This window comes from Lethenteron reissneri, chromosome 14 (genome assembly GCF_015708825.2).
Source record: "Lethenteron reissneri isolate LAM-NWPU_2019-01 chromosome 14, ASM1570882v1, whole genome shotgun sequence".
NCBI classification, from domain to species: domain Eukaryota; kingdom Metazoa; phylum Chordata; class Hyperoartia; order Petromyzontiformes; family Petromyzontidae; genus Lethenteron; species Lethenteron reissneri.
In genome coordinates, this window is record NC_083792.1 from 12,677,476 (window position 1) to 12,699,049 (window position 21,574).

The 21,574-nt window shown below is 45.5% G+C and overlaps 1 protein-coding gene and 1 long non-coding RNA gene across 2 annotated transcripts in view; one reads left to right on the plus strand and one right to left on the minus strand.

The window, feature by feature from the left end:
- The first annotated feature begins 56 nt into the window (after positions 1 to 56).
- Positions 57 to 21,495, plus strand: LOC133342413 (uncharacterized). Its single transcript, XR_009755127.1, has 3 exons — positions 57 to 163; positions 2,855 to 2,928; positions 21,364 to 21,495. It is a non-coding gene; the product is annotated as an uncharacterized LOC133342413 (long non-coding RNA).
- The window catches only part of LOC133342409 (mitogen-activated protein kinase kinase kinase kinase 3-like), a 78,182-nt gene continuing 66,705 nt past the window's right edge, over positions 10,098 to 21,574 (minus strand). The window contains exon 32 of the mRNA XM_061551574.1: positions 10,098 to 14,157. Within this exon, the coding sequence (XP_061407558.1) occupies positions 14,070 to 14,157 (88 nt within the window). The 3' untranslated portion in view covers positions 10,098 to 14,069. The remainder of the gene's footprint in view (positions 14,158 to 21,574) is intronic.

Consider the following 21,574-nt stretch of genomic DNA (forward strand, 5'->3'; position numbering starts at 1 on the left):
ACGGAGAGAGTCGAGAGAGGCGCGCACGGTGCCACGAGGCTGCGTCGCCTTTGACGCACGCCGAGCAAGGGATGGTCGCTGTCGTCTCGTCCAAGTGGCACGTCGCTGATGCGACACGCGGTGCTCGATGGTGGTCGTCCACCGCCGTGGCTGGCTGCCAAATGTGAGTTGACAGAGCAGCGCTGCTTTGAAGCGGACGCAGCGCGAGGGGCACGCACGCCACGAGTCGTGGGCTGCGACCGTTCAGGCTGGAGGCAGCCGAGCCGAGCGCTTCCCCTTCGCAGCCTTCAGCTGGAAGAGAAGCGAAGCGGGGGAGCTCCCGAACATCGGCTCGCCACAGCAACCACCCGAGTCACGCACCCGTCCTTACTTGTCGTTGTTGTCGCTAAATAACTTAGTTCATGGCAATGGCACCATTGATTCAGTCCTCGTTAAGACACAGCCTCTCGTCACGCCTCGTCTACGGGCAATGATGGAGCCACGTGCAATGATAAGCACAGCAGCGGTGAGGGCGTTCTGCTTAGCGGCTATGCCGAGACACGCGTGCGAGTGAGACACGTGCGAGAGAGAGAGAGCTGACAGTTTCGCGAGCCGGGAGTGTGACTGCAATGTCCCTCGTGGAGGTGACTTTGTTGGATTGCCGCACGCTGACAACGGGGCCCATTAGCGGGTCAAACGTGGCCCCTTTGTTCTGCTCAGTGAGCGGCTGACAAACTTCAAACGCCTCCCGTCCCGGTGACATATCTCCCCGAGCGAAGCCGCCCTCTCGTGGCCGTGCCACCAATGGTGAAGCGAGGTCCCCCCCCCCCAACACCACCCACCCCTGCGGGAGAGGGGTGGGGGGTGGAGAGTGGGGGGTGGTGAGTGGGGGGTGGTGAGTGGGGGGTGGTGGTGGGTGGTGGTGAGTGGGGGGTGGTGAGTGGGAGGTGGTGGTGGGTGGTGGTGGGGGGTGAGTGAGTGGGGGGTGGTGAGTGGGGGGTGGTGAGTGGGGGGTGGTGGTGAGTGGGGGGTGGTGAGTGGGGGGTGGTGGGGGGTGGTGAGTGGGGGGGGGTGGTGGGTGGACAATTACGGGGTGAACCTCGTGGAACCTCGTGGATTCTCACGCTCAGACATTTGGGTAAACGGTGAGACTCGTTCTTATATTCCCAAAGTAAAATGTGTTCACGTGCGTTTGTGCTGTCGTTGTTGTCCTTTTGCTTATGTTCGTCATTGTAGAAAGTAAAGACAGCTAAAAGCGCAGCCATGCAAGTGCTTGTCCTCAGTAATTGACGGTGGAAGGGCCTCAACTAAAGTGGTGGGGTGGGGCTTTAGAGAGCCGATCGAGAGTGAATGTGGCCTCCTCTTCCACGTTGGTCAGACGCACTGGAAGAGGTGGCAAGTACTGTACCCCCACCTTACCGATGAGCTGCACACTGCTCGGTGGCTGGAGGTGAGGGGGTTCAACAAAACGTGTCCATCCTTTCGACTGGCGGCTCGGGAGATCGAACCTGCTCCGCATTGCAAGCTCCTTTCGCTCGCCGTTACGCCGCAGCAGCAGCAGCAGTATCCCCAGGGCGTGATGTTTTTAGCTGCAGTGAGTTTCGAAAGTGCTGTCAATTCACTGCTAGACTACGTGGGGAGGACCTCAACATTTACAATAAGAGTACGACGTTTCGCCAGTATTCATCTTCTTGGTTCTTTCGGTAAAGTCACGTAGAAGGAAAATAATAAAATAATAAAAATAAAACATAATACAATAATTCTCACGACGTTTCGGCCACAACGCAAGCAGCCGTCTTTAGGTGTAATAAAAATAAAAACATAATAAAATAATTCTCACGACGTTTTGGCCACAACGCAAGCAGCCGTCTTTAGGTGTTCTCCACCTGAAGACGGCTGCTTGCGTTGTGGCCGAAACGTCGTGAGAATTATTTTATTATGTTTTATTTTTATTATTTTATTATTTTCCTTCTACGTGACTTTACCGAAAGAACCAAGAAGATGAATCCCTGCAGTCACGAAAGCTTTAAATCGAAAGTTTCGCCAGTAATTACAACTAGCTTCGTCATGCAATTACTTTGCTCTCCAACACACCGGTGTGCTGTACTAGTGACGAATTGGCATGTTCTGTTAACGTGACAAACTTTACTAATTGGCTGTGTCGGGTGGTGGCGGGTTTAACGACACACCATTTATATAGTCACGCGATCTGACCCAAAACAAATCTGTATTATGGATGACATTGGTCGCTTTAAACTGAGCATGTATTGAACTCGAGTCGTAGCGCAGTGCGCTAACCACTGCACTATCGCTTCCCGTTATATTGTACGTGTACGTGTATTATATTATATTCTACATGTACGTGTATATACACCGGTCTCTTTCACCGCGTACAAGGGAAACAACACTTTGGTCCATCAGCTTACGGAGCCTCTAGGATAAATGTTTGAAAGCATTTGAGCAGGACAACTGTATGCCGGTTTCGACTTGTTGAGTCTCATCAGCAAGGCTGTGGCCTGTTGAACGATGAATTGCCGATTTGATTGTCTGAACTAATCAGCATCGCCACGAACACCGTGGGGCTCAGCTCAGTGCAGCAACAGCACAGCAATCCGCAGTGTTCGATTAACAACAATCGTCGTCACCACCACCACCACCACCATCCACAATCATCCGTCAATAACAGTGGCCTTAGGAATAAATATACGTGACGTTTCGGGTGAGGGCCCTTCTTCACAGCACTTCAATGATGAAGGACCATTGCCCGAATGTGCTATGATGAACGGGCATTGCCCGAAACGCCACCTATTGTATGTTGTTTTCCCCATTCTAAGGCCACAGTGATATTTGACAAATGCGTTGTTGTTGTTTTCAGCTAAATCATTGGCGGCCGCCTGGAATCGAACCCAGGGACGCCAGCTCAGCGCTCTGACCTCTGGAGAAAACAAGGTCACCTAAAAACGACTGTTTATGTCTCGTTGCAAACGCGTTATGGCTACCTCACCCTTGCACGTGTGCGCGCATGGCAGCATGTGTGTGTGTCCCGGTGTTTGCGCACACACGCGCGTGCACGTGCGCGTGCGTGTGTTTTTGAACGCGTGCTTTGCATCGTAACAAAGGCGTGCGAACATCACGTGCCCACCGCCCTAAAAGCGCTCTGTACACAGACATTGTTCGATGCACGTTGAGCAGCTGGGATAAATATGAATACGCATGACAAAGCAGTACGGACAACAACACCCGCCGTTTTATTAGACAAAGTGAGACCGTTCGGCTATATCAAGGCGATGCACAATAGCTCAAGTCTGATTTTCCTGCAGTCGGGGGCAGACTTCAGTTTGCGACAACATCTGCGCAACAATTAATAAACCTGCATTCCATACGAACAGTTGCATTTGCATAACGCAAGCGTCGGAGAGAAACGGTTGGAACTGTTTGACGAAGGGAGGTGAGTTTGAGAGAGGGATGATGATGATGATGATCGCAGGCTCGGAGAGACGTGGCGCAATGTGCATCCACTGGTGGAGTCGACGATTGACCGTACCGTGAAGGGGAGGACGCTTTATCCATCGATCACAGCAGCGCCTTGCAGCATAGGAGTGGGTTGTGGCCACGAAACCACCCCGGCCACCCTTGCCTCCCCAAGGTTTATTGTAATTCTCACACTGCGCTAGACACTTCGATTTAAAGCTTTCGTGACTGCAGGGATTCATCTTCTTTGTTCTTTCGGTAAAGTCACGTAGAATGGAAATAATAAAAATAAAACATAATAAAATTATATACTCATATAAAATAAATTTATTATGTTTTATTTGTATTATTTTATTATTTCCATTCTACATGACTTTACCGAAAGAACCAAGAAGATGCGCTAAACACGTTGAAGGCGGAGTCGCCCCAAGGGAGACCCAGGACCGTTTCGGACATCAGTGATGTCTGCAGCTGTCCTGCTCTCGGTCGACTCGGCCTTGCATGCCGTGTAAATTGCCGGTTGCCAAAGATGCACAGCAGTCCATTGTGCAGCTGTGCCAGCCTGAATAGCTTCTCACTTTGGCCGTAAAGTCTGTGCAACTACGGTATACGGAGGCTACTTTGTGCACATCTATAGAGCACTTGCATATTAATTCAAGCGTCCGGGGGTTCCAAAACTCACCTCGGGCACTTGGTCATAATCGCTTACGAATGATCACAAGCAACATCAATACTATCCCATTGGCAGCGTTGGCTAGTGTGTGTCTGCACCACCATGGGTGAATGGCCGCAAGACATTAATTGCAATTCTTACATAAAATACTAGCTGTACTACCCGGCTTCGCCCGGGACTTGTATCCACCACGGCCGGCCGCCTTTGTCTCCCCAGTGGCGATGTTAATACGCCACAGCAGTTACTCGTTTGAGGCTGAGTCGACCTAGGGGAGGTTCAAATAATGGTCACCGGTGGTGGCCGTGAGCGGGAATTGAACTGGGTTCGCTGGGTTGGTAGCGCAGCGTAGCGTTAAGCACTACACCCACCGCTCCTCACACACCACACACGCACAGACACACACACAGACACACACACACAGACACACACACACAGACACAGGCAGCACGCTAAGCACTACACTACCGTTCCCCCTACACAACACACGCGCGCGCGTCCATAGCTACACATACACGCGCTTGCTGCAGACACACACGACTTTCAGGGTGCGTACGGCATTAAACAACTGAAATAATAAAGCGGCAATGCTGCGCAAGGAACGCCTTAGACCTGCAACACATTTGTGTAACGCGAGCGTAAACACACAAACACATACAAACACATACACAATACACACACACATACATGCAGACACACAGACAGACACATAACACACATACATACACACACATACATACACAGAAACACATACACATACATAGACACACACATACATACACACAAACACATGCACACACGTACATACACACATACATACAGACACGCAGACATACACATAAAGACATACAAAAAAACCCACATACATACACACACACATACACACAAACACATACACACACATACATACACACATACATACAGACACACAGACATACACATAAACACATACACACATAGACATGACCCGGCTTCGCCCGGGACTTGGATCCACGATGCCCGGCCGCCTTTGTCTCCCCAGTGACGATGTTCACACACGACAGCAGTTACGCGTTTGAGGCTGAGTCGACTTAGGGGAGGCCCAGGTCCGTTTCAAATAATCGTCAGCGGTGGTGGGCGTGAGTTGGAATCGAACTGGGGGCGCTCAAGCAGCTTAATGACTATTTGTACAAAGAACATATAAAGAATCGATTGGTTTAACACGTAGGCTTTCGCGACCAATGTTATTCATAATCAACGATTTTTTTGGGTTTAGATCGCGTTTATTTATAAATGTGTCGTAACCCTCCACCACCCGACACGGCCAATCAGTAAAAAATGTGTCACGTTGACAAAGACAAATAGTTCACTGCTTTAGCCCACCGGTGTGTTGAAGCAACAACATTTACAATTTGAGTACGACGTTTCGCTGGTAATTGCAATCAGCATCATCGGGCAATTCGCCGATGATGTTGATTGCAATTACCAGCGAAACGTCGTACTCAAATTGTAAATGTTGTTGCTTCAACACACCGGTGGGCTAAAGCAGTGAACTATTTGTCTTTGTCAACGTGACACATTTTTTACTGATTGGCCGTGTCGGGTGGTGGAGGGTTACGACACATTTATAAATAAACGCGATCTAAACCCAAAAATCGTTGATTATGAAAAAGAATCGATTATAATAAGCAGGCAACAGTCCACATTATAGACTGCCAGTACACGCACTCAGCTTCATAAGCAGGCTAGAGTGTACATGATAGAGTGACAGTACGCTCACCGAGCTTAATAAGCAGGCTACAGTCTACATGATAGACTGGCAGTACGCTGACCCAGCTTAATGACTATTTGTACAGTGAACATTTAAGTAATCGATTGTTGGCGCACACATTGTGGTGGGGGTGGAGTGAAGAGTACGAAAAACTTTGATGAATTTACCTCAGAGTGGCGTGGTGGGTGTCGAGGCCTAGTAGCGTGCAGAGCCTGCGGCCTCGCCAAAATTGGGCACCCGACAGAGGCAGGGTACGGGTGGCGTTCCTTCCCCCCCCCCTCTCAGCGCTCCAACAATACTGTGTAATGGCTATTATTTAATTATTTACGGAGCCTATGAAAGTGGCGAAGGCGTGGCTAGCCATTGGCAGGGGCAACCGCCGTCCAATGAAAGTGCAGCCCTTGGCGAAGGCGTCGCTAGCCGTTGCCAGGTCCAATGAAAGCGGCGAAGGCGTCGCTAGCCGTTGGCAGGGGCAACCGGCGTCCAATGAAAGTGCGTATGGTCCGGAGACACACAGACACACAGACAGACAGATAGACAGACAGATTCGCGATTTTATATATATAGATATGACAGCTTTTCTTCAACCATTTTCTTACGCGTACCCACTTTCAAAGATATAATTTCACCGCTTGTGTATACATTTAACAACACAAATTGTAGAACAAAAAGATGACGCAATTTTTTTTGCTGAATTCATATTTTGAAACGCTCTACCTGCTGAATAAACTGTACAGGAACGGTATGAGACATTCTGAAGTGCCCTGTGTCATTGTATTGATTGTATCAATTATATTGCAGTAATTGGGCTGCATAACGAGAATATAATTTCCTATTTTCTACGTATTCATATATATACATTACCATTTTTTGTTGTTTTTGAATCAAGATGTTTTTTTGAGTGAGCTAATAAGCAGATGCACGTGGGGTGGTGTAAACTGTGGGCACTGCCAACAAGTCTGGGAAAGTGTGAGGAGAAGTCCCCACACAGATCCTCTCTCTCGAGGGGCTGGTCCCCAGCGCCCTCTGCTGGAGGTCTTTCTGCCAGCAGTGTCGTGAGCAAGAAACTGCGGGGGCTTCACCTTTGCCACAACACCTTATGCATCTATTTGATATTTTACTTTTCACCTAATATTTTCCCTCTATCATTTTTGAAGATTCGGCTAAAAACATTGCCCGCACACAAAACAAAGCACTGCGTGTACATTCTTTGCGTGGGCGGGAAGGATCCAGCCTCCCCGTGCCTCTCCACTATTTGAAAGGTTGGAAAATGATGGAAATGGACACGTGGACGGCTGAGGCATACATCCCGAGCATCCCGCCTACTGCGCACAGTGAGACAACGCACGGATAGCAGTGCCCCATTACACCTACGCCGCTGTATTTTAAAATAGCCCTGCCATCACTCATCATCACCAATTCACACAGCCGCCGCTCGCAGCCGCATACAAAGCAGGCTGCGCTGAAACGAGAAAAGGTTACGCGGATTTGAGTCCCATTCTTCGGCAGACAAAGCAGTGTTGCTTTGCCCGGTATCTGTAGGAAAAGGTGGGCCCTACACCTGCACAGGACTTACACAGAGAGAGTGGCACTGCTTACATTTACAACGAGCCGTCTTTGTAGTAGTTCTCCCAAACGCGGCTTTTAGCTGAAGGTAATCTTGGTCACAAAAAGTTCAGGATTTCCCAAACTTCAATCCTCGGGACCCGCCACGGTACGACTCTTCGCCGCTTGATCTTTCGTTGAACTACTAAAGCAAGGCTTCAAATTCGATCAACAAAAAAACCTCGGTTTTTCAAGAGCCGCAAAGCACGTGGTGAGTCCGAGACGGTGGGGTCCTTGATAAGTGACGTCACAAAGCAGGCATTAAAGAGCCGCGGGGTGCCGACCCCTGAACTGGAACCTCGTTACTCGCCACACGCGCCCGATGATTGCGAAACATGCCCCCCCCCCCCCCGCGGTGTAGAAAATTCCAACGCGAATTAAAGCGGAGACCCAAATTCGCTTCGCGCTCATGGCCAACACCAGTGACGATTATCTGAACCAGTCCTGGGCCTCTCCTAGGTTGACTTAGCCTCAAATGAGTACAATGCCTGTGCGAGGCCGACCACCCAACTCCCTGGCGCGCCGTACCGGTGCTCGCGAACAGCACTTGCCAACAATCTGTTGAGAGCTATACGGGGATTTTTGTTCTTTTTGTTGTTGTCCCACGTGACAGCATTTGAATCAGTGCTTTAACTTGTGCGTGTGTGTACGGGTCCCCCATCACACAGAGCACTGATGAAAACTGCCAGGGAGAGATGTTGTGTTGGCACACGCGTGCCCTGCGTGACATGAGGCGTCGCTCGCGGGTTTTGTTTAACACCTCGCCTGCACGCGGAGACCACGCGACAAATAAACACGTGGAGACATCTCGTGTGCCTCATCCGCGGCGTTCCGGATCACTCCATCCCAACGTGCTTCCTCGACGCCACGGGACGCATCCTACGAATCGTCAGCCCCGTGCAGCGCGTGACAAAAACACAAAGTTTTGCATTTTGAACGGGAAGTTGTGGTTGACACAGAATGGGAAAGATGTAGGGCACCTACGTGGTGGATCGCAAGGTTTGGCGTTTGGAGAAACAGCCTGCTTGCTTTTTCGATTTAAAGCTTTCGTGACTGCAGGGGTTCATCTTCTTGGTTCTTTCGGTAAAGTCACGTAAAAGGGAAATAATAAAATAATAAAAAATAAATATGCTAAATTCCTCTGTTGATATGTAAATTCCTTTGTCAAGGCGCTCTCCTCCTCTAACTCCTGCTTAAATATACGCTGCCTAGCTTGGTGGTGTTTATTCGGACGCTGTCTTTCCGACAGCCCTGTTCTTCACCTGAGGACGGCTGCTTGCGTTGTGGCCGAAACGTCGTGAGAATTGTATTTTATTATGTTATATTTTTATTATTTTATTATTTCCCATCTACGTGAATTTACCGAAATAACCAAGAACATGAAGCCTGCTTGCTGTCCGTTAGACGAGTGGTGGCGTAAACACGTCCTATACCCAAACGCCTGTTTTGATCGCCAGGACACTTGACCGCCCCCCCATGCTGAAAAAGGCAGCCCCCCCCCCCCTTTTAAAACTAAAAAAAGTGTTCTCAGACATCGCCATGTCCACTCACCCAGTAGAACAGACAAACCACCAAGCACATACGACAACATGCATGTACAGGGTGCTTCACAAATGCTTTAACACTTATATGGGACTATCGTTTTTAATGGAAAACTGTAACATAATCAATGTATTTAATAGCTTCAAAAAGTCAGTCTCCACTTGTTCGCCATCATCGTCAACACATTGCCTGGAATCTTCTCCAGGTGGTCTCCAGCGCCCGGACGAGGCACATTTCTCGTGGTATTGTTGCAAATTCTCAAAAGTGTTAAAACATTTTTTTTAAAGCACCCTGTACTGACTTTCTAAGTCGCAACGTATAACCATCGACAGAACCATACGGAATGTGCCAGATATCAATAGGATCTCAAAGCCAAGCAGAGTTGAGCCTGGATGATGCTTGGATGGGCGAACACCATGTAACAGGTGTTATAGGCTACTGCGGAGCCACGAGGGCAGTGCAGCCATTGTTGTGTACTCCGATGCTCCAGGGTACACGATTCCCATCTTCACCAACCTACACTGACCAAAGTGGTGAAGTATGGTCAATTAACCACCGCACGCACGACCCACATAGCGTGGAGACGGCTACATCCAGCAGTGGATTGTACACAAATCACCAGCAGCCCCACCGAGAGACTAAACGAGTAAGGCGATCTGCAAACATTATACCAACATCAACTGGTCCTACAATGTGGGCATTGGCTGGCGAATGGTTACATCGGCTTCGGCCGGCATGCACATTTCTCCGCCTGTTGCTGCTGAGAAATAAAAATGTCCACACAGTGGAACATTTTAAGTACGGAATGTGCGCACCATATTCTTGGTTCTTTCGGTAAAGTCACGTAGATAGAAAATAAAACCGCTTGTGTTGCGATCGAAACGTCTTATTTTGCTTTTATTCTTATTTTATTTTATTATTTTTTATTTCTATCTACGGGACTTTACCGAAAGACCCAAGAATATGAATTCCTGCAGTCACAAAAGTTAAGTAAAAAATGAATGTGTACACCGTTTATATAATGCTGCGCGACATTTGTCGCAAAAAAAACTTTGCAATATTAAGTGAAGACCAAGAAAGCAATTTGTAATTCTTTATTCATACCATTATATACACATACAAAAGTTAGCATAGTGAACCAGACATCATTTATTTAAGAGACGCAGGGTTTTATACCTCTATAGGAATACAAAATGCAGGGTTTTTTTCAAATCCTTGGGCAAAACAAACCTCTTATTTCATTTTAAAAAATCGATACGTGCTTCACAAATTGCTTTGTGGGAGCAAGTAGCCGTGTGATATTGGGAAACACGTGAAGTGAACATACATGATAAAACAAAATTTATACCATTAAAAACTGCTCAAGAGTAAAAGCTAAAGGCATAGTGATGTGACCATTTAACAAATCCACTACCACCCTCGCGGCCCTGCCGATTCAATCAATTCTCACGATTTCGAGTCGCGATTTGATTGAATACCTGGGTGTTTTGTTACATCACGGCCAATGTTGCGGCGGTATGTCACGTGACCCCCGTTACGTACAACGTATATACAAATCAAGGAACATTTAATCTTACATACGCGATTCGATGCACGTTTCTTGAGTTTAAAGAACTGATATTAGTCCCACGAATTTAAACGAATCGTTACACCCACTCGAAAGATGCACCAAGCGAAGCTTACTATTGAAGCAGTGCAGAAAGACAGCCGAACGCAATGCAGGAGAAGCTCTTTTGCCAGGAAGCAAAGATAGACATTTAAAAGACGTTGTCTCGAGTGGTCCCTGACACCGCGAATATATTGTTATAAAATGCGGTGTAAAGTGTTACGCGAGTCACAGTATATCGCCTTAACAGGACAGCAGAATAATGACAAAGATAATGATTTACAGACGAATAAAAATGAACAAAAGCGTAGGAGAGCGGCAGCCGTTTCGCTCAGTAAAATCAGTGGGCAAATGCTCGTAACACATCATGGGAATCTTAAACGTAACACCAAGTTTAATATACAACGCATGTTAAACGGTCACAATCCAAAGCACCCCACCATTGCACGGACACAATAAACGTCAAGCATAACATTACACACATTAGTGTAGAAAAGTTGGCAACGTAACTAAATGTTTAAAATTGACTTTCTATTGTTATTACTCTCCTTTAGCAAAAAAAAAAAAAGAGACGAAAATATACGCAGTTGAAAGCACGGAGTATTTACACAGTTCCGAAACGACGTTGAGACGTGCACACGAAACATCACATTGTGCTGTTCACGTGGACATCTTAAGACATGCATCGCGCCTGCAGTGCAGCGATGGAAGGCGCTGCACTCCTGCACCGTTCTCTTAGAGACCCACATCCGAAGCATGTTGTCCAACTTCGCGCATTTCAAAGCACAAGCCAAATGATGCACAAACAGCACACTACACACGGGCACATTTATAAATAATAATGAACTCTCGCAAAGCTCTGGTTTATATCTCACGTAGACTCCCAAATTGGGAACAAATTAAGGCGTGCGTATGCCGTCTCGTTTGGTGTTGTTCTGTTTTAACACTGGTTTATGACACTGATGCAGCTCATTTAAATATGGGGTTATGCCCAAGGCAAATGCACAGCTGCTTATGATCTCCTCAAGTCAGCACTTCGGGACATGCGTTGTGGGGCACGAGTCGACGAATTCTACGACTGCAGCCGTCACACAGAAAGGCACGAGCAGGTGCCCTCTTTCCCATGAAAATGGTTAAAGGTTGGAGGTCAGGAGTCAGAGGTTTAAATATTACATTCTGTGGTGCCAGCAATGACAATGATCAATACACATTGACGACGGCATGCCCACACAATCAGTTAGAAGAACCGAGTCCACTTACAAATGTATGAGTGATATCCCACAACATAATTTTGCACTTTAATTTAAATAATGACCCGAAAAGCAATGTGTTGCTAAACCCCAGGTTACCAGTTTATTCAGATTTGTCCAAGATATGAGTAGACTGTGTAAAAAAAAGTAGTGGCACATCGATCAAACCCTTACCGCGGTGAACAGCAATCAGTTTGCGCGTTGAGTAACAAATACAAATCGACTTCAACCATCACCGCTCATTCTCAATGAGGTTCTCAAATTAAACAATCGAATTGAAAACGTGTTGTTCGCCAATCAATTCTAACTGAGCCTGGCACAACCTGCTTATTCAAGCCACGTGTTTTTATTCCCCTGCACGCCGTTTCAAAGTATCTACGGACAGAGTAGCGGGTTTCATTTCTGGACAATGGGCATCAATCAAATAGAGGGCACGGATTTGACAGTGATGTGCGTTGTTTCACTGCTCACAGCAAGTCGGCAAACTTGAAACGGAGACTTTAAAATCGGCATGGGGTAGCTCAGCGTCACGGCATCACACCCATGTCTGTCCACGCACCAACAGGCCAGCAGAAGGCCAAAGGTGTGTAGGTGGACGCGCACCTACGCACACTCACACCTTCTACAAACACAAATTGTACCACTTGTAACTGGCGGTGTACGAACGTAGGTATTTTTGCATCTTCGTGTAGAAAGGGTTTCACGATCTAAAAAAAAACATCGCTTAGCTTTCGCCAATCTAAAGGCACAAGATTTAAACGCTTAAGTGCGCATACAATAAAATAGGTCTTAAATTGCAACTTCTTGCCGGGGTTTTAGAATGAAAGCTCTCGGCAGAGGTGGCGCCCGTGACAGGTGGTTCCGCCCAAATAATTCGCCGACGGCAATTGCAGTGCAAAGAACGACACCCGCCCCCTGTAGAAAATTTGCACATCAATGCCAACGGCGCACATTAACGGCTTGAATCATAACTATGGAGAGGGAGTTTAAAAAAAACAGCTCAAGGACGCATTTAATGGGGCTGGGCTTACATTTGTAAAGTGCCAAGGTCGTAGCGAAACATCCAGATTGATTAAATAACCGGTAGAGTCCTTACGTGGGAGACGAAGCTTTAAAGGAAAAAAACACATTTCAATTGCGGTTAGTATAAACATTTTAAGCGTTACTTTTTTTTACATATGCAGGCTAAATGTGACTAAAAATATCAGATATTAAATTCTCGTTTTCATCTTTAACTTATCTAAATTCTACGTTTGAACGAGATGAACCTTTTAAGAAGCAAAGCTCCTTGCCAGAGTAGAGTGCACAAAGTTCACCAAATTGAGACAGCGGTGAAACTCAATCACGGGAGTGCGACGGCTTTGGTGTGCTAGGAAACACTTAAAGCCCTTAACAGTTTCAGTCAAAATGCTGGGAATCCATGTCCGATTACAGAGACCACTTGTCAGTGGAATGTTTTAGTGTCATGCGTTCATTAAATGTGCCTTGCCGCGGAAATCACTCGGCAGTTGCATAGTTTGCGTCCACGTATAAAAGGGAGATTTAAAACTCGAGCGTGGCACATATTGTAAAGCGGAATACATCGCAAACATTTTCCACAAGGTGTGAAAAGAAATGCAGCTGCCTCTGTAGGCTCAGATGGGACACAGCGCAAACATGATTCTGTACCGGTATTAGAAATCTCTGCAGGGTACAATGAAAATCAAACCTCACATCCGTGAGATTGTGTCCATGAATGACAGAAACGGTCACGTAGACCCAAACATCATCTCTGTTTTAAAACCAAGATGCACCAAAGATAGCAAAACATTTGCACATCCCAGCTGGAGCCTTCGCCGGTGGAAATCCGAAGAATCATCAACCTCTTGTACCTATAAGAAATGGCTGTGTTTTACATGTAGGAAACAATCAATGATGTCAACGTCGTTACAAAAACATCGTTATTATAATTATTACTACTGTATACAGTATTCCCTTTGTTTAAACAGTTTCCCACACCTACTTAAAAACAGGAAGCATTTTTTTAGGGAGTCGGTGCTTCTGCACATTTCTACAAAAGCCACTGAAATAATGAATGGCTCGAGGGGCAGGATAGGAGGCTTTAACCCGGCCCAGAGGTTTGGAGGAGCATTCCAGAAGTGTCCCCACGGAGTGTCAGGCGGCCTGGCAAGCAGCGCAGAGTCGCGAGCGCCTTGCTCAGTAGGAACTCTCGTGCCCCGCCAACGTGTAGAGGTTACTGTGCGCCGTCGGATGATCTGTAGGCCTGCTCTCCAGCACGACCACTCTGCAACAGAGAACGTATGCACGTACGTTGAACTTCTTTCGCACCGTACCTAGCCAACCATGCTAATTGGAGGTGCGGGGGGGGGGGACAACAGAATAGCGTGCACGCGGCAGTGATTTGGGCAGCGAAAAAGCATGACAGGAAATCTCAGCTTTGCTTTGCGCGTCAAGATGACATGTGACGCGGACAAATACACAAATACACACAGCCTTTCGTCAATCCACCACGGAATCATGCGGGCCTCCCTACACAACCGTACGTGGTGCAGGTCGTGGGGGTCATTTCACCATACTTCACTACACTCATCAGTTTGGGTTCGTGAAGGTGCGGAGCATACAAGTGGTGTAAGTAAAGTACAACAATTAATTTTGCTCAACTGCCCTCTGCTGCAGCAGCCTATAACAACATGCTGTGTATAGTGTCACTCATCCAAGCACTATCCCAGCTTCACCCTGAGCTAGACAGCAACTGATATTGCATAGATTATGCAGAAGCCTGTGATAGTCACCAGTTCGACAAAGCTGGATCGAACAACATGCCAATTGTGAACTGGTTTCATTCTTATTGGACTCATTAGCACAGTATAGCCACAATATCCTACATAAACGCCAATCATATTGTTTTCATTTTTGTAGATACAGAAGTGCCATGGCAGGACAGTCTGCTATCTACTATTACTTGTAAATGTATCCATGTGCACAAAGCCACACCTTCATAGATTAATAATGGATAATAAATAGCCAAGGGAGTGTCAACAATAAATAAATAAAACACATTAAGATTAAGGAGGTTGGTCAATGTAGCTTCTGAACAATTCTTATCCAGAATATTTTTGTTGTTTATACATTTTTAACAAACCCATTGAGACAAGTCAATTCCAGTCAAACACGGTCCTACTTAAAACAAATACTGCTGAAAAACAATTGGTCCAGAGGGCTTATTGGCTGATGAAGTTACATGGGGTTTTTATTTTATATTTTGGGGGAAGAACCGACTCCATGTCCAAATATTACTTGTTAACTAAAACTAAACCATGGATACATGAAGCAATGCGGCAGATCAAGCTGGATTATAATCATCTGCACGCCGATTATTAGGAAGGTAATACAACCCAATGTGTCTTGTCTATACCAACAGGTCGAGCAATTGTAAAACAACCCTCGCTTTCTCCTCCTTTCCCTGTCGTTTCCTTCAATTCACGCGAGATTTCCTCTTCCTCTTAGCTCTTCCGATTTTTTGAAGCAAATGAAAAAAGATATTCGCTAAAATTTGACGGCCAGCCAAGGGACAGGTGTGAGCACTCGAGGTTCTGCCACAATCAAAAGTTACCGGTTGAGAGTTTTTTCAGACAAATTTCCCACTGGAGGCAGGTCAACAGCATACCATGGCGACCCAGATTGCAACAACCTCCACCTTGATCAATCTCAAGAGCGCAATATATATTTCTCCGCAAAAGCATCTGCAAATGGGGACCAGTCCCTCTCGAAAGCCACAATGCATTCTGCTCCTCAATGGGAGCAGAATGCTTTTCAAAAGGTGTACTCTGCAGAAATGCCCTTCACAACAATGCCATCAATCAAACCCGGTCCAAAGCAAACAAGTGCAGGCTTTGCTGCGAGAAAACAAAGCTGTTTTCTTCAGCTCGCCTCGTGCACCAAGGACTCTGGGACACTCACGCTCGCACGCCTGGGCGGGCATGAACATAAACGGGCGCCGAGTGTGCCGTCATTTGTCAACCACGCTAGCGCCCGTCCGGCCTGTAATAACACATGGGCGTGTGTTGGAGTGGCGCTGGGAGTGGGCAGAGCCTGTGAGTGGGATCGTAGCTTGTGCTTTAATGAGTTTTGGGCCACAGCGCCAGAATAGGTTAATGTTAAACAATGTTTATATTAAAATAAACAGCACACACACTGCAGGACATGCCTGCAATGAGCTTCGACAAGGATTCACCATCACCACCGTTGTAGTCGGCCATTGTCTCTCCACTGCTGGATGAAGGCCTCCCTATATCGTCGAAATCCCTTAATGGTCCTGCCATTCAACTACCTAGGCACGTAATGATTAATTTATTAAAATATATTCTCGCACACATGACACACACACACACGTCAAATTGCGAGCGTGGCAATTTATTCGTCACAATCTATGCGGCTAAAATAAAAACAATGCAAATATGATGGCAAAGCAAATAAAAAGGAATCACTCCTTGAATGAAATCACAATCCAGAATCACACCTTTTCAGCGCATCACAGGGTGTGAACTGTTACATGCCTACAAGATTCCACGTGATTAGTACCGTACATCAACGGACCTAACAAAGAAAAACTGTATATAGGCATTTCTACAAATCCAGTCAACATTTCCAAGTCATTCTAAGACAATTTAAGAGATGGCATTTCAAAGGTAAGTATGCATACTTTTAGAAAAAAAGCTTTTTTTGTGGCATAATCTGGTGTTTTGACACGTATATTTAAAATGGAATGCATTTCCACCATCTCAGCATGGATAAAACAATCAATTCGTCCCAAGTATTTGTCCCTTAGCATGGGCAAGTTATTTCTCTCTGCATAAACATTCAAAATTGGTTGACACACTATGCCCAAGTCCAAAAGCCACTTCATACTTAAACCAATTACCCACATATTTAAAGTACCCAAACTGTACGTCCGAAATTGTAGAATTGATCAAACTTCTCCCGTGAAAAATTTAAAACGACTACAACTTTGTTATTTTTAACTGGTTTCACTCAAGCAAAAGAGTAACACCTTGAGTCCGTATGACGTCAGAGTATGCATAGAGATAAAAGCCTCCTTCACAAGAGAGTCCTGCTGTTTGTGGTGGTAACGGACTCACGAAGGCTCCAGAACCACCCCACCTCTCAATCACACAGCCCTTATCTCACCCCCCCCCCCCTCCTCGCTGTTAATAACAAGTAGCCAGGGGAACACACGCTGCAGTGGCATAGGTAACTATTGGAAGACCAGACTGGAAGCAAGTGCTAGAGCATTTGTCGATATAGGCACACTTGAGTACTGTTTTTAATGGAGGTGTTATTTAAGTGATCGTGGTAAATTGTCAAATCGACCGAATAATACATTTTCTAGGTTTTAACTCTTTCTCTCCAAATAAGTAGTTTCCCTTTCAAACGAGTGTCTACTCATGCAGCTCCACGCAGCTGGAATGTCCTGTGTTATGTCCTGTGTTAAAATCCCAGGAACCAAATATTAACCATAACTTTTCAGGTCAACAAAACAACCTTCTGGGAAAATATAATCACAACTCGACTCCAATTATGTCCACACATTTTTCTACGGCAGTCTACATGTTAAGACGTACGTGTTTTAACACAGACGAAAGGGGGCACTTGCATATTAGCTGCGACGCAGTGGCCCATTCAACCAAATGTTTTATTGTTGTGGCTTAGGCCTTGTACTTGTGCTTGCAAGCAGCTTGTGCAGCCCACAAGCTCGATGCCCAACACCCAAATTAATCTCAAATGCGCAGCAAGTGCCTTCATTTAGGCCTCGACCTAGTTGCGGACGGTGATGAATGAGTGTGGGACAGAAGGCGCCCATGGACAGTGGTCAATGAGAGTGTGCTGAACCGTGCGACTGTAAGGGTAAGGTGTGTTTGGATAACCGGAGGGGCCCCGCAAGCCCCATTCCTAGGCCAACATCCATCCAACTCGGGCAGTGAGGATTTCGTTTTTTTTCTCTTAACAATGTCAGCAGTTCCTCGGGTTGTCTGCCCCCCGCCCCCCATCAACCAGGACGCGTCGGGTACATGGGCCTGGTGGATATTTGTGTGCGATTTTTTTGTCGTCCAACGTTCTACAGCAAAAGTTATAAGTATGAAATATATATAAACAATGCCAGCAGTTGCTTTCTTTCTATCAAATTGCATCGTGTGGGGAAGAGATCCAAATTCTACAGAACGAGGAGCTTACAATTGTCACCTGTTTAATCAAGCAGCCGTGGGAATGCAGTGTGATGTGTGATGTGTTACATCACCGAGTAGAAATAACATTAACAATAAATATACTTTTACTGTTCTACATTTAGAAAAATATTGCTACCAACCGTACACAGCATACGTGTTAATATATGTGTTTTGGTTTTATAACAAAAAATCATTCAATATCTTGCTGAAAAAAAAAGGGCACTTTAAGAACATCCTCACGGGGAAGTAATAACATATCATATCAGTCTGGGACACAAAATTAAAATATTTCCAAATTACGTTCAGGCAGCGTAGTGAATAAACAATGCAAATATGCGCACATTATATGAGATGAAAATGGCGCATTAAATGATAACACACCTGGAATACATTGGGGCTAAGGGAGGGGGAAGACCAACATACATCGTCCCCTTGCATGATGGGGCTCTGGCACTTTACGACCTCGCAATGCGGGAATATTTGAATCAGGAATTCAGTGGACAATGGACTGGGAGGGGATCGGATGCGATGTGGCCACACTCTTGAAGCCCAACATGTTACAATTCCCTTTGGGGACTTAACAGGGAGCATACTTAGAATGCAGCCATGTTCTTGGAAGAATCTGGCAAGGAGAACTGGGCACGAATCGAGCAGTGCGCTGAGAGTGGAAAGCAACACGCAGCTCTTTGAATAGAGGTGCATTCTTGTTTTTTATGAAAATGGCCTTTGAGGCCATTATGTATATTACAATTGGAAAAGCTGTCCTCAAATGCCTTACCCTGACTAGTTTTGGTTTGTGGGATTTTTCACCATGCCACCTACACCACGGGGTACAGGCAACACCTTTCTCTGCCTCGCCGGTCTGGACATGAAATCAATTCGCACCATTGCATTCTAAATGTCTCGTAGTATCAGAGTAGATTCTGTTCTGGCCTTCCGCATTGTTACAGGGCTTATACCTTACACTGATGAATCCGTAGACAAATACACCCTTTACAGTAAAAACATGCACACGCACAAACCACCGATGTATTTAAGTATTCCCGTTATGGCAAGTTTGTGCCGCTGGGCACAACGGTTTATTCAAAGTCTTTTATCGGTCAAGCCCAATTCCTTTAACAGGGAAGCAAGCCGTACAAAGCACAAATAATGACACCCATCGCTACCAAGGTGCATTAGGTCGTTACACACACGCTCTTCTGTCCAGACACTGTTGCCATGGCAATGAGTGTGGTCAATAAAGCGATTACAGATGAACACTGGGCCAATCTTGGTGAACAAAAAGTTGGATTTACCAACATGAAAAAACAAGATCCATGCAGAGAGTAACGAAGTGCTTTTCACAAAAGATGCGTTGATAATATCAGTGACTGAGAAAGAGTTTGTTGAAACGATTAAACACTTTTTAAATAAATCCTACAAAACAGCCATGTTTTTTGCTACAAGTTTATTAGCCTGCCATTGCCAAATTAATTTCTTGAGCAAATGACGTTTAAAAAAAAAACCCTGAAAAAAACAAGTTGAAGTATATTATTATTATGACAACGTCTGTTTACCCAGGAGTCTCAATGGGTCAGAACTCTGTTCAGGAGGGGCGATGATTGTATCTTGCAATACCATCCGAGTCAATTGCTGGTAACTATTTTTATAATCATCAAATGTGGACAGTGACACAGGCACAGGCACGCATTGCTCTCGCAAATAACCTCACGTGATCTTTAAAGTCCACTGTGAAGCAGAGTGAGTGCATTTTAAGGGTTAAGGCACCCTCAGTGATAACCAGTGCAGTTTGCTATGAGCTACTTGTTTGCGAAACATTAAAGTTTACGCAAGTAAAATCAATGCTATACACTGTCCGAGCTGTAAAATATCAAATGTGCAGGCTTGTAAATGCAAGCAAACTGTGCGATAGCTCTTAAATGATCGCACAATCCATGGCGACGCTAACTTTTGTCCATTAAAATATTGTCACCTGGAACATTCCTTAAGATGCCCATAGAATATATTTACACACTTAGCAGATGCGTAACGTCATGCGTACAAAACAGTTTAATACTATAACTTACACATTTATATAATGGAATATAATACCCCGTCAAACACATTCGATTAAATACTAAATTAATTCAATGACTCCGCAGTCTCATGCCTTAACAAAAATACATGACAGGAATTATATTAAAATGTATGTATGTTGAGCTTATTTTGCACCGTGCATAGCAAACTGCGCTAATCGGAGGTGCAGGGAATGGACAATACAATACTATAAATACTCAAAGACACAGTCATATCCATTATTTTTCATCCTGTACACGTAGGAGCCCAATTTGTTTTTAAACTAAAGCAATTGTATATTAAAAAAGCTACGTACTGTATTGTATTGCTTTCTTTATTTATTAAAAGGCCGCTCACAGGGCAGGCTCTATTATTAATTGCACTACAATTATTTGCCAAGCAAACAAAACAGCACAGGGATACATTGAACAGCTTTGTGCTCACTCCTGTGTCAACATTGCTCAACTTAATATTCCATTGCTATCTTAAGCAAATAAATAGTTGGGTCCCCTGTTGAGCCAAAGAATGTTTTTTTTTATGAGGCGGAAATGGGACATCAAAGGAAAATGAGACAAACAGGTCGAGCAGATTGGATGCCTTTGTGGGTTTAGTCGGCTGTAACAAGTTTTGTAACAGGCATTTAAATGCGTATGGGCAGTTGCAATTGCCAAGTCTACGGGTGGTGTATAACTCATAAACAAATGTAGCGTAGCTGCCTGGGCTGGCTCTGTGGTGTTACCATTCTCTAAAGATAAGTCAGGCTGATAATAAAGCCCAAATGTAAAAATTGTGCAAATTAGTGATGAGACTACCAAAGCTGTCATTTCATTATTTTGAATTATCTTTAGATTTTTCACTTAAAATCTGATGACTTCTTCATTTTCGATGTGTTAACTGCACAATATGCTTCGCGTAAACATCATTTACGAAACAAAATGTTAATTCGAAGAAATATTTCTCCTCGTCAATAAAATCAAGTCAACACAAAATATCCCTTTCAAACGGAACACAATTTTAAAATCGCAACCACAAAGCAAAAGCACCACACACTGAAGAAGTGCCCGCGAGCCGTAATGACAATATACGATGCCGTTTACAAGAAATTCACTGACAAGTCTGCGGGGACGGGCGCACAGTTGATGCTAACGAAGTATAGCCACAGCTCAGGAACTCAATCTCTGGTGCTGTCTGTCCGTCTCTGTGCTCCACAGAGCCCGAGTTTGCCCCACGAGGCCACAGCTTCCAAGAGACTGGTTCACGCGCGGATTGTGCGTTTGACGAGCCCAGCCAGTGGCATTCCAAAGCAAGGTAGCAGCCCATGCAACGTCAACACGGCAAGGCGGATTGTTATTTTAAAATACTCTTAATGTTTTTTTCTCGTCCGTGCTGCTCAATGCACGCTTAAATGCACACCTAACAATG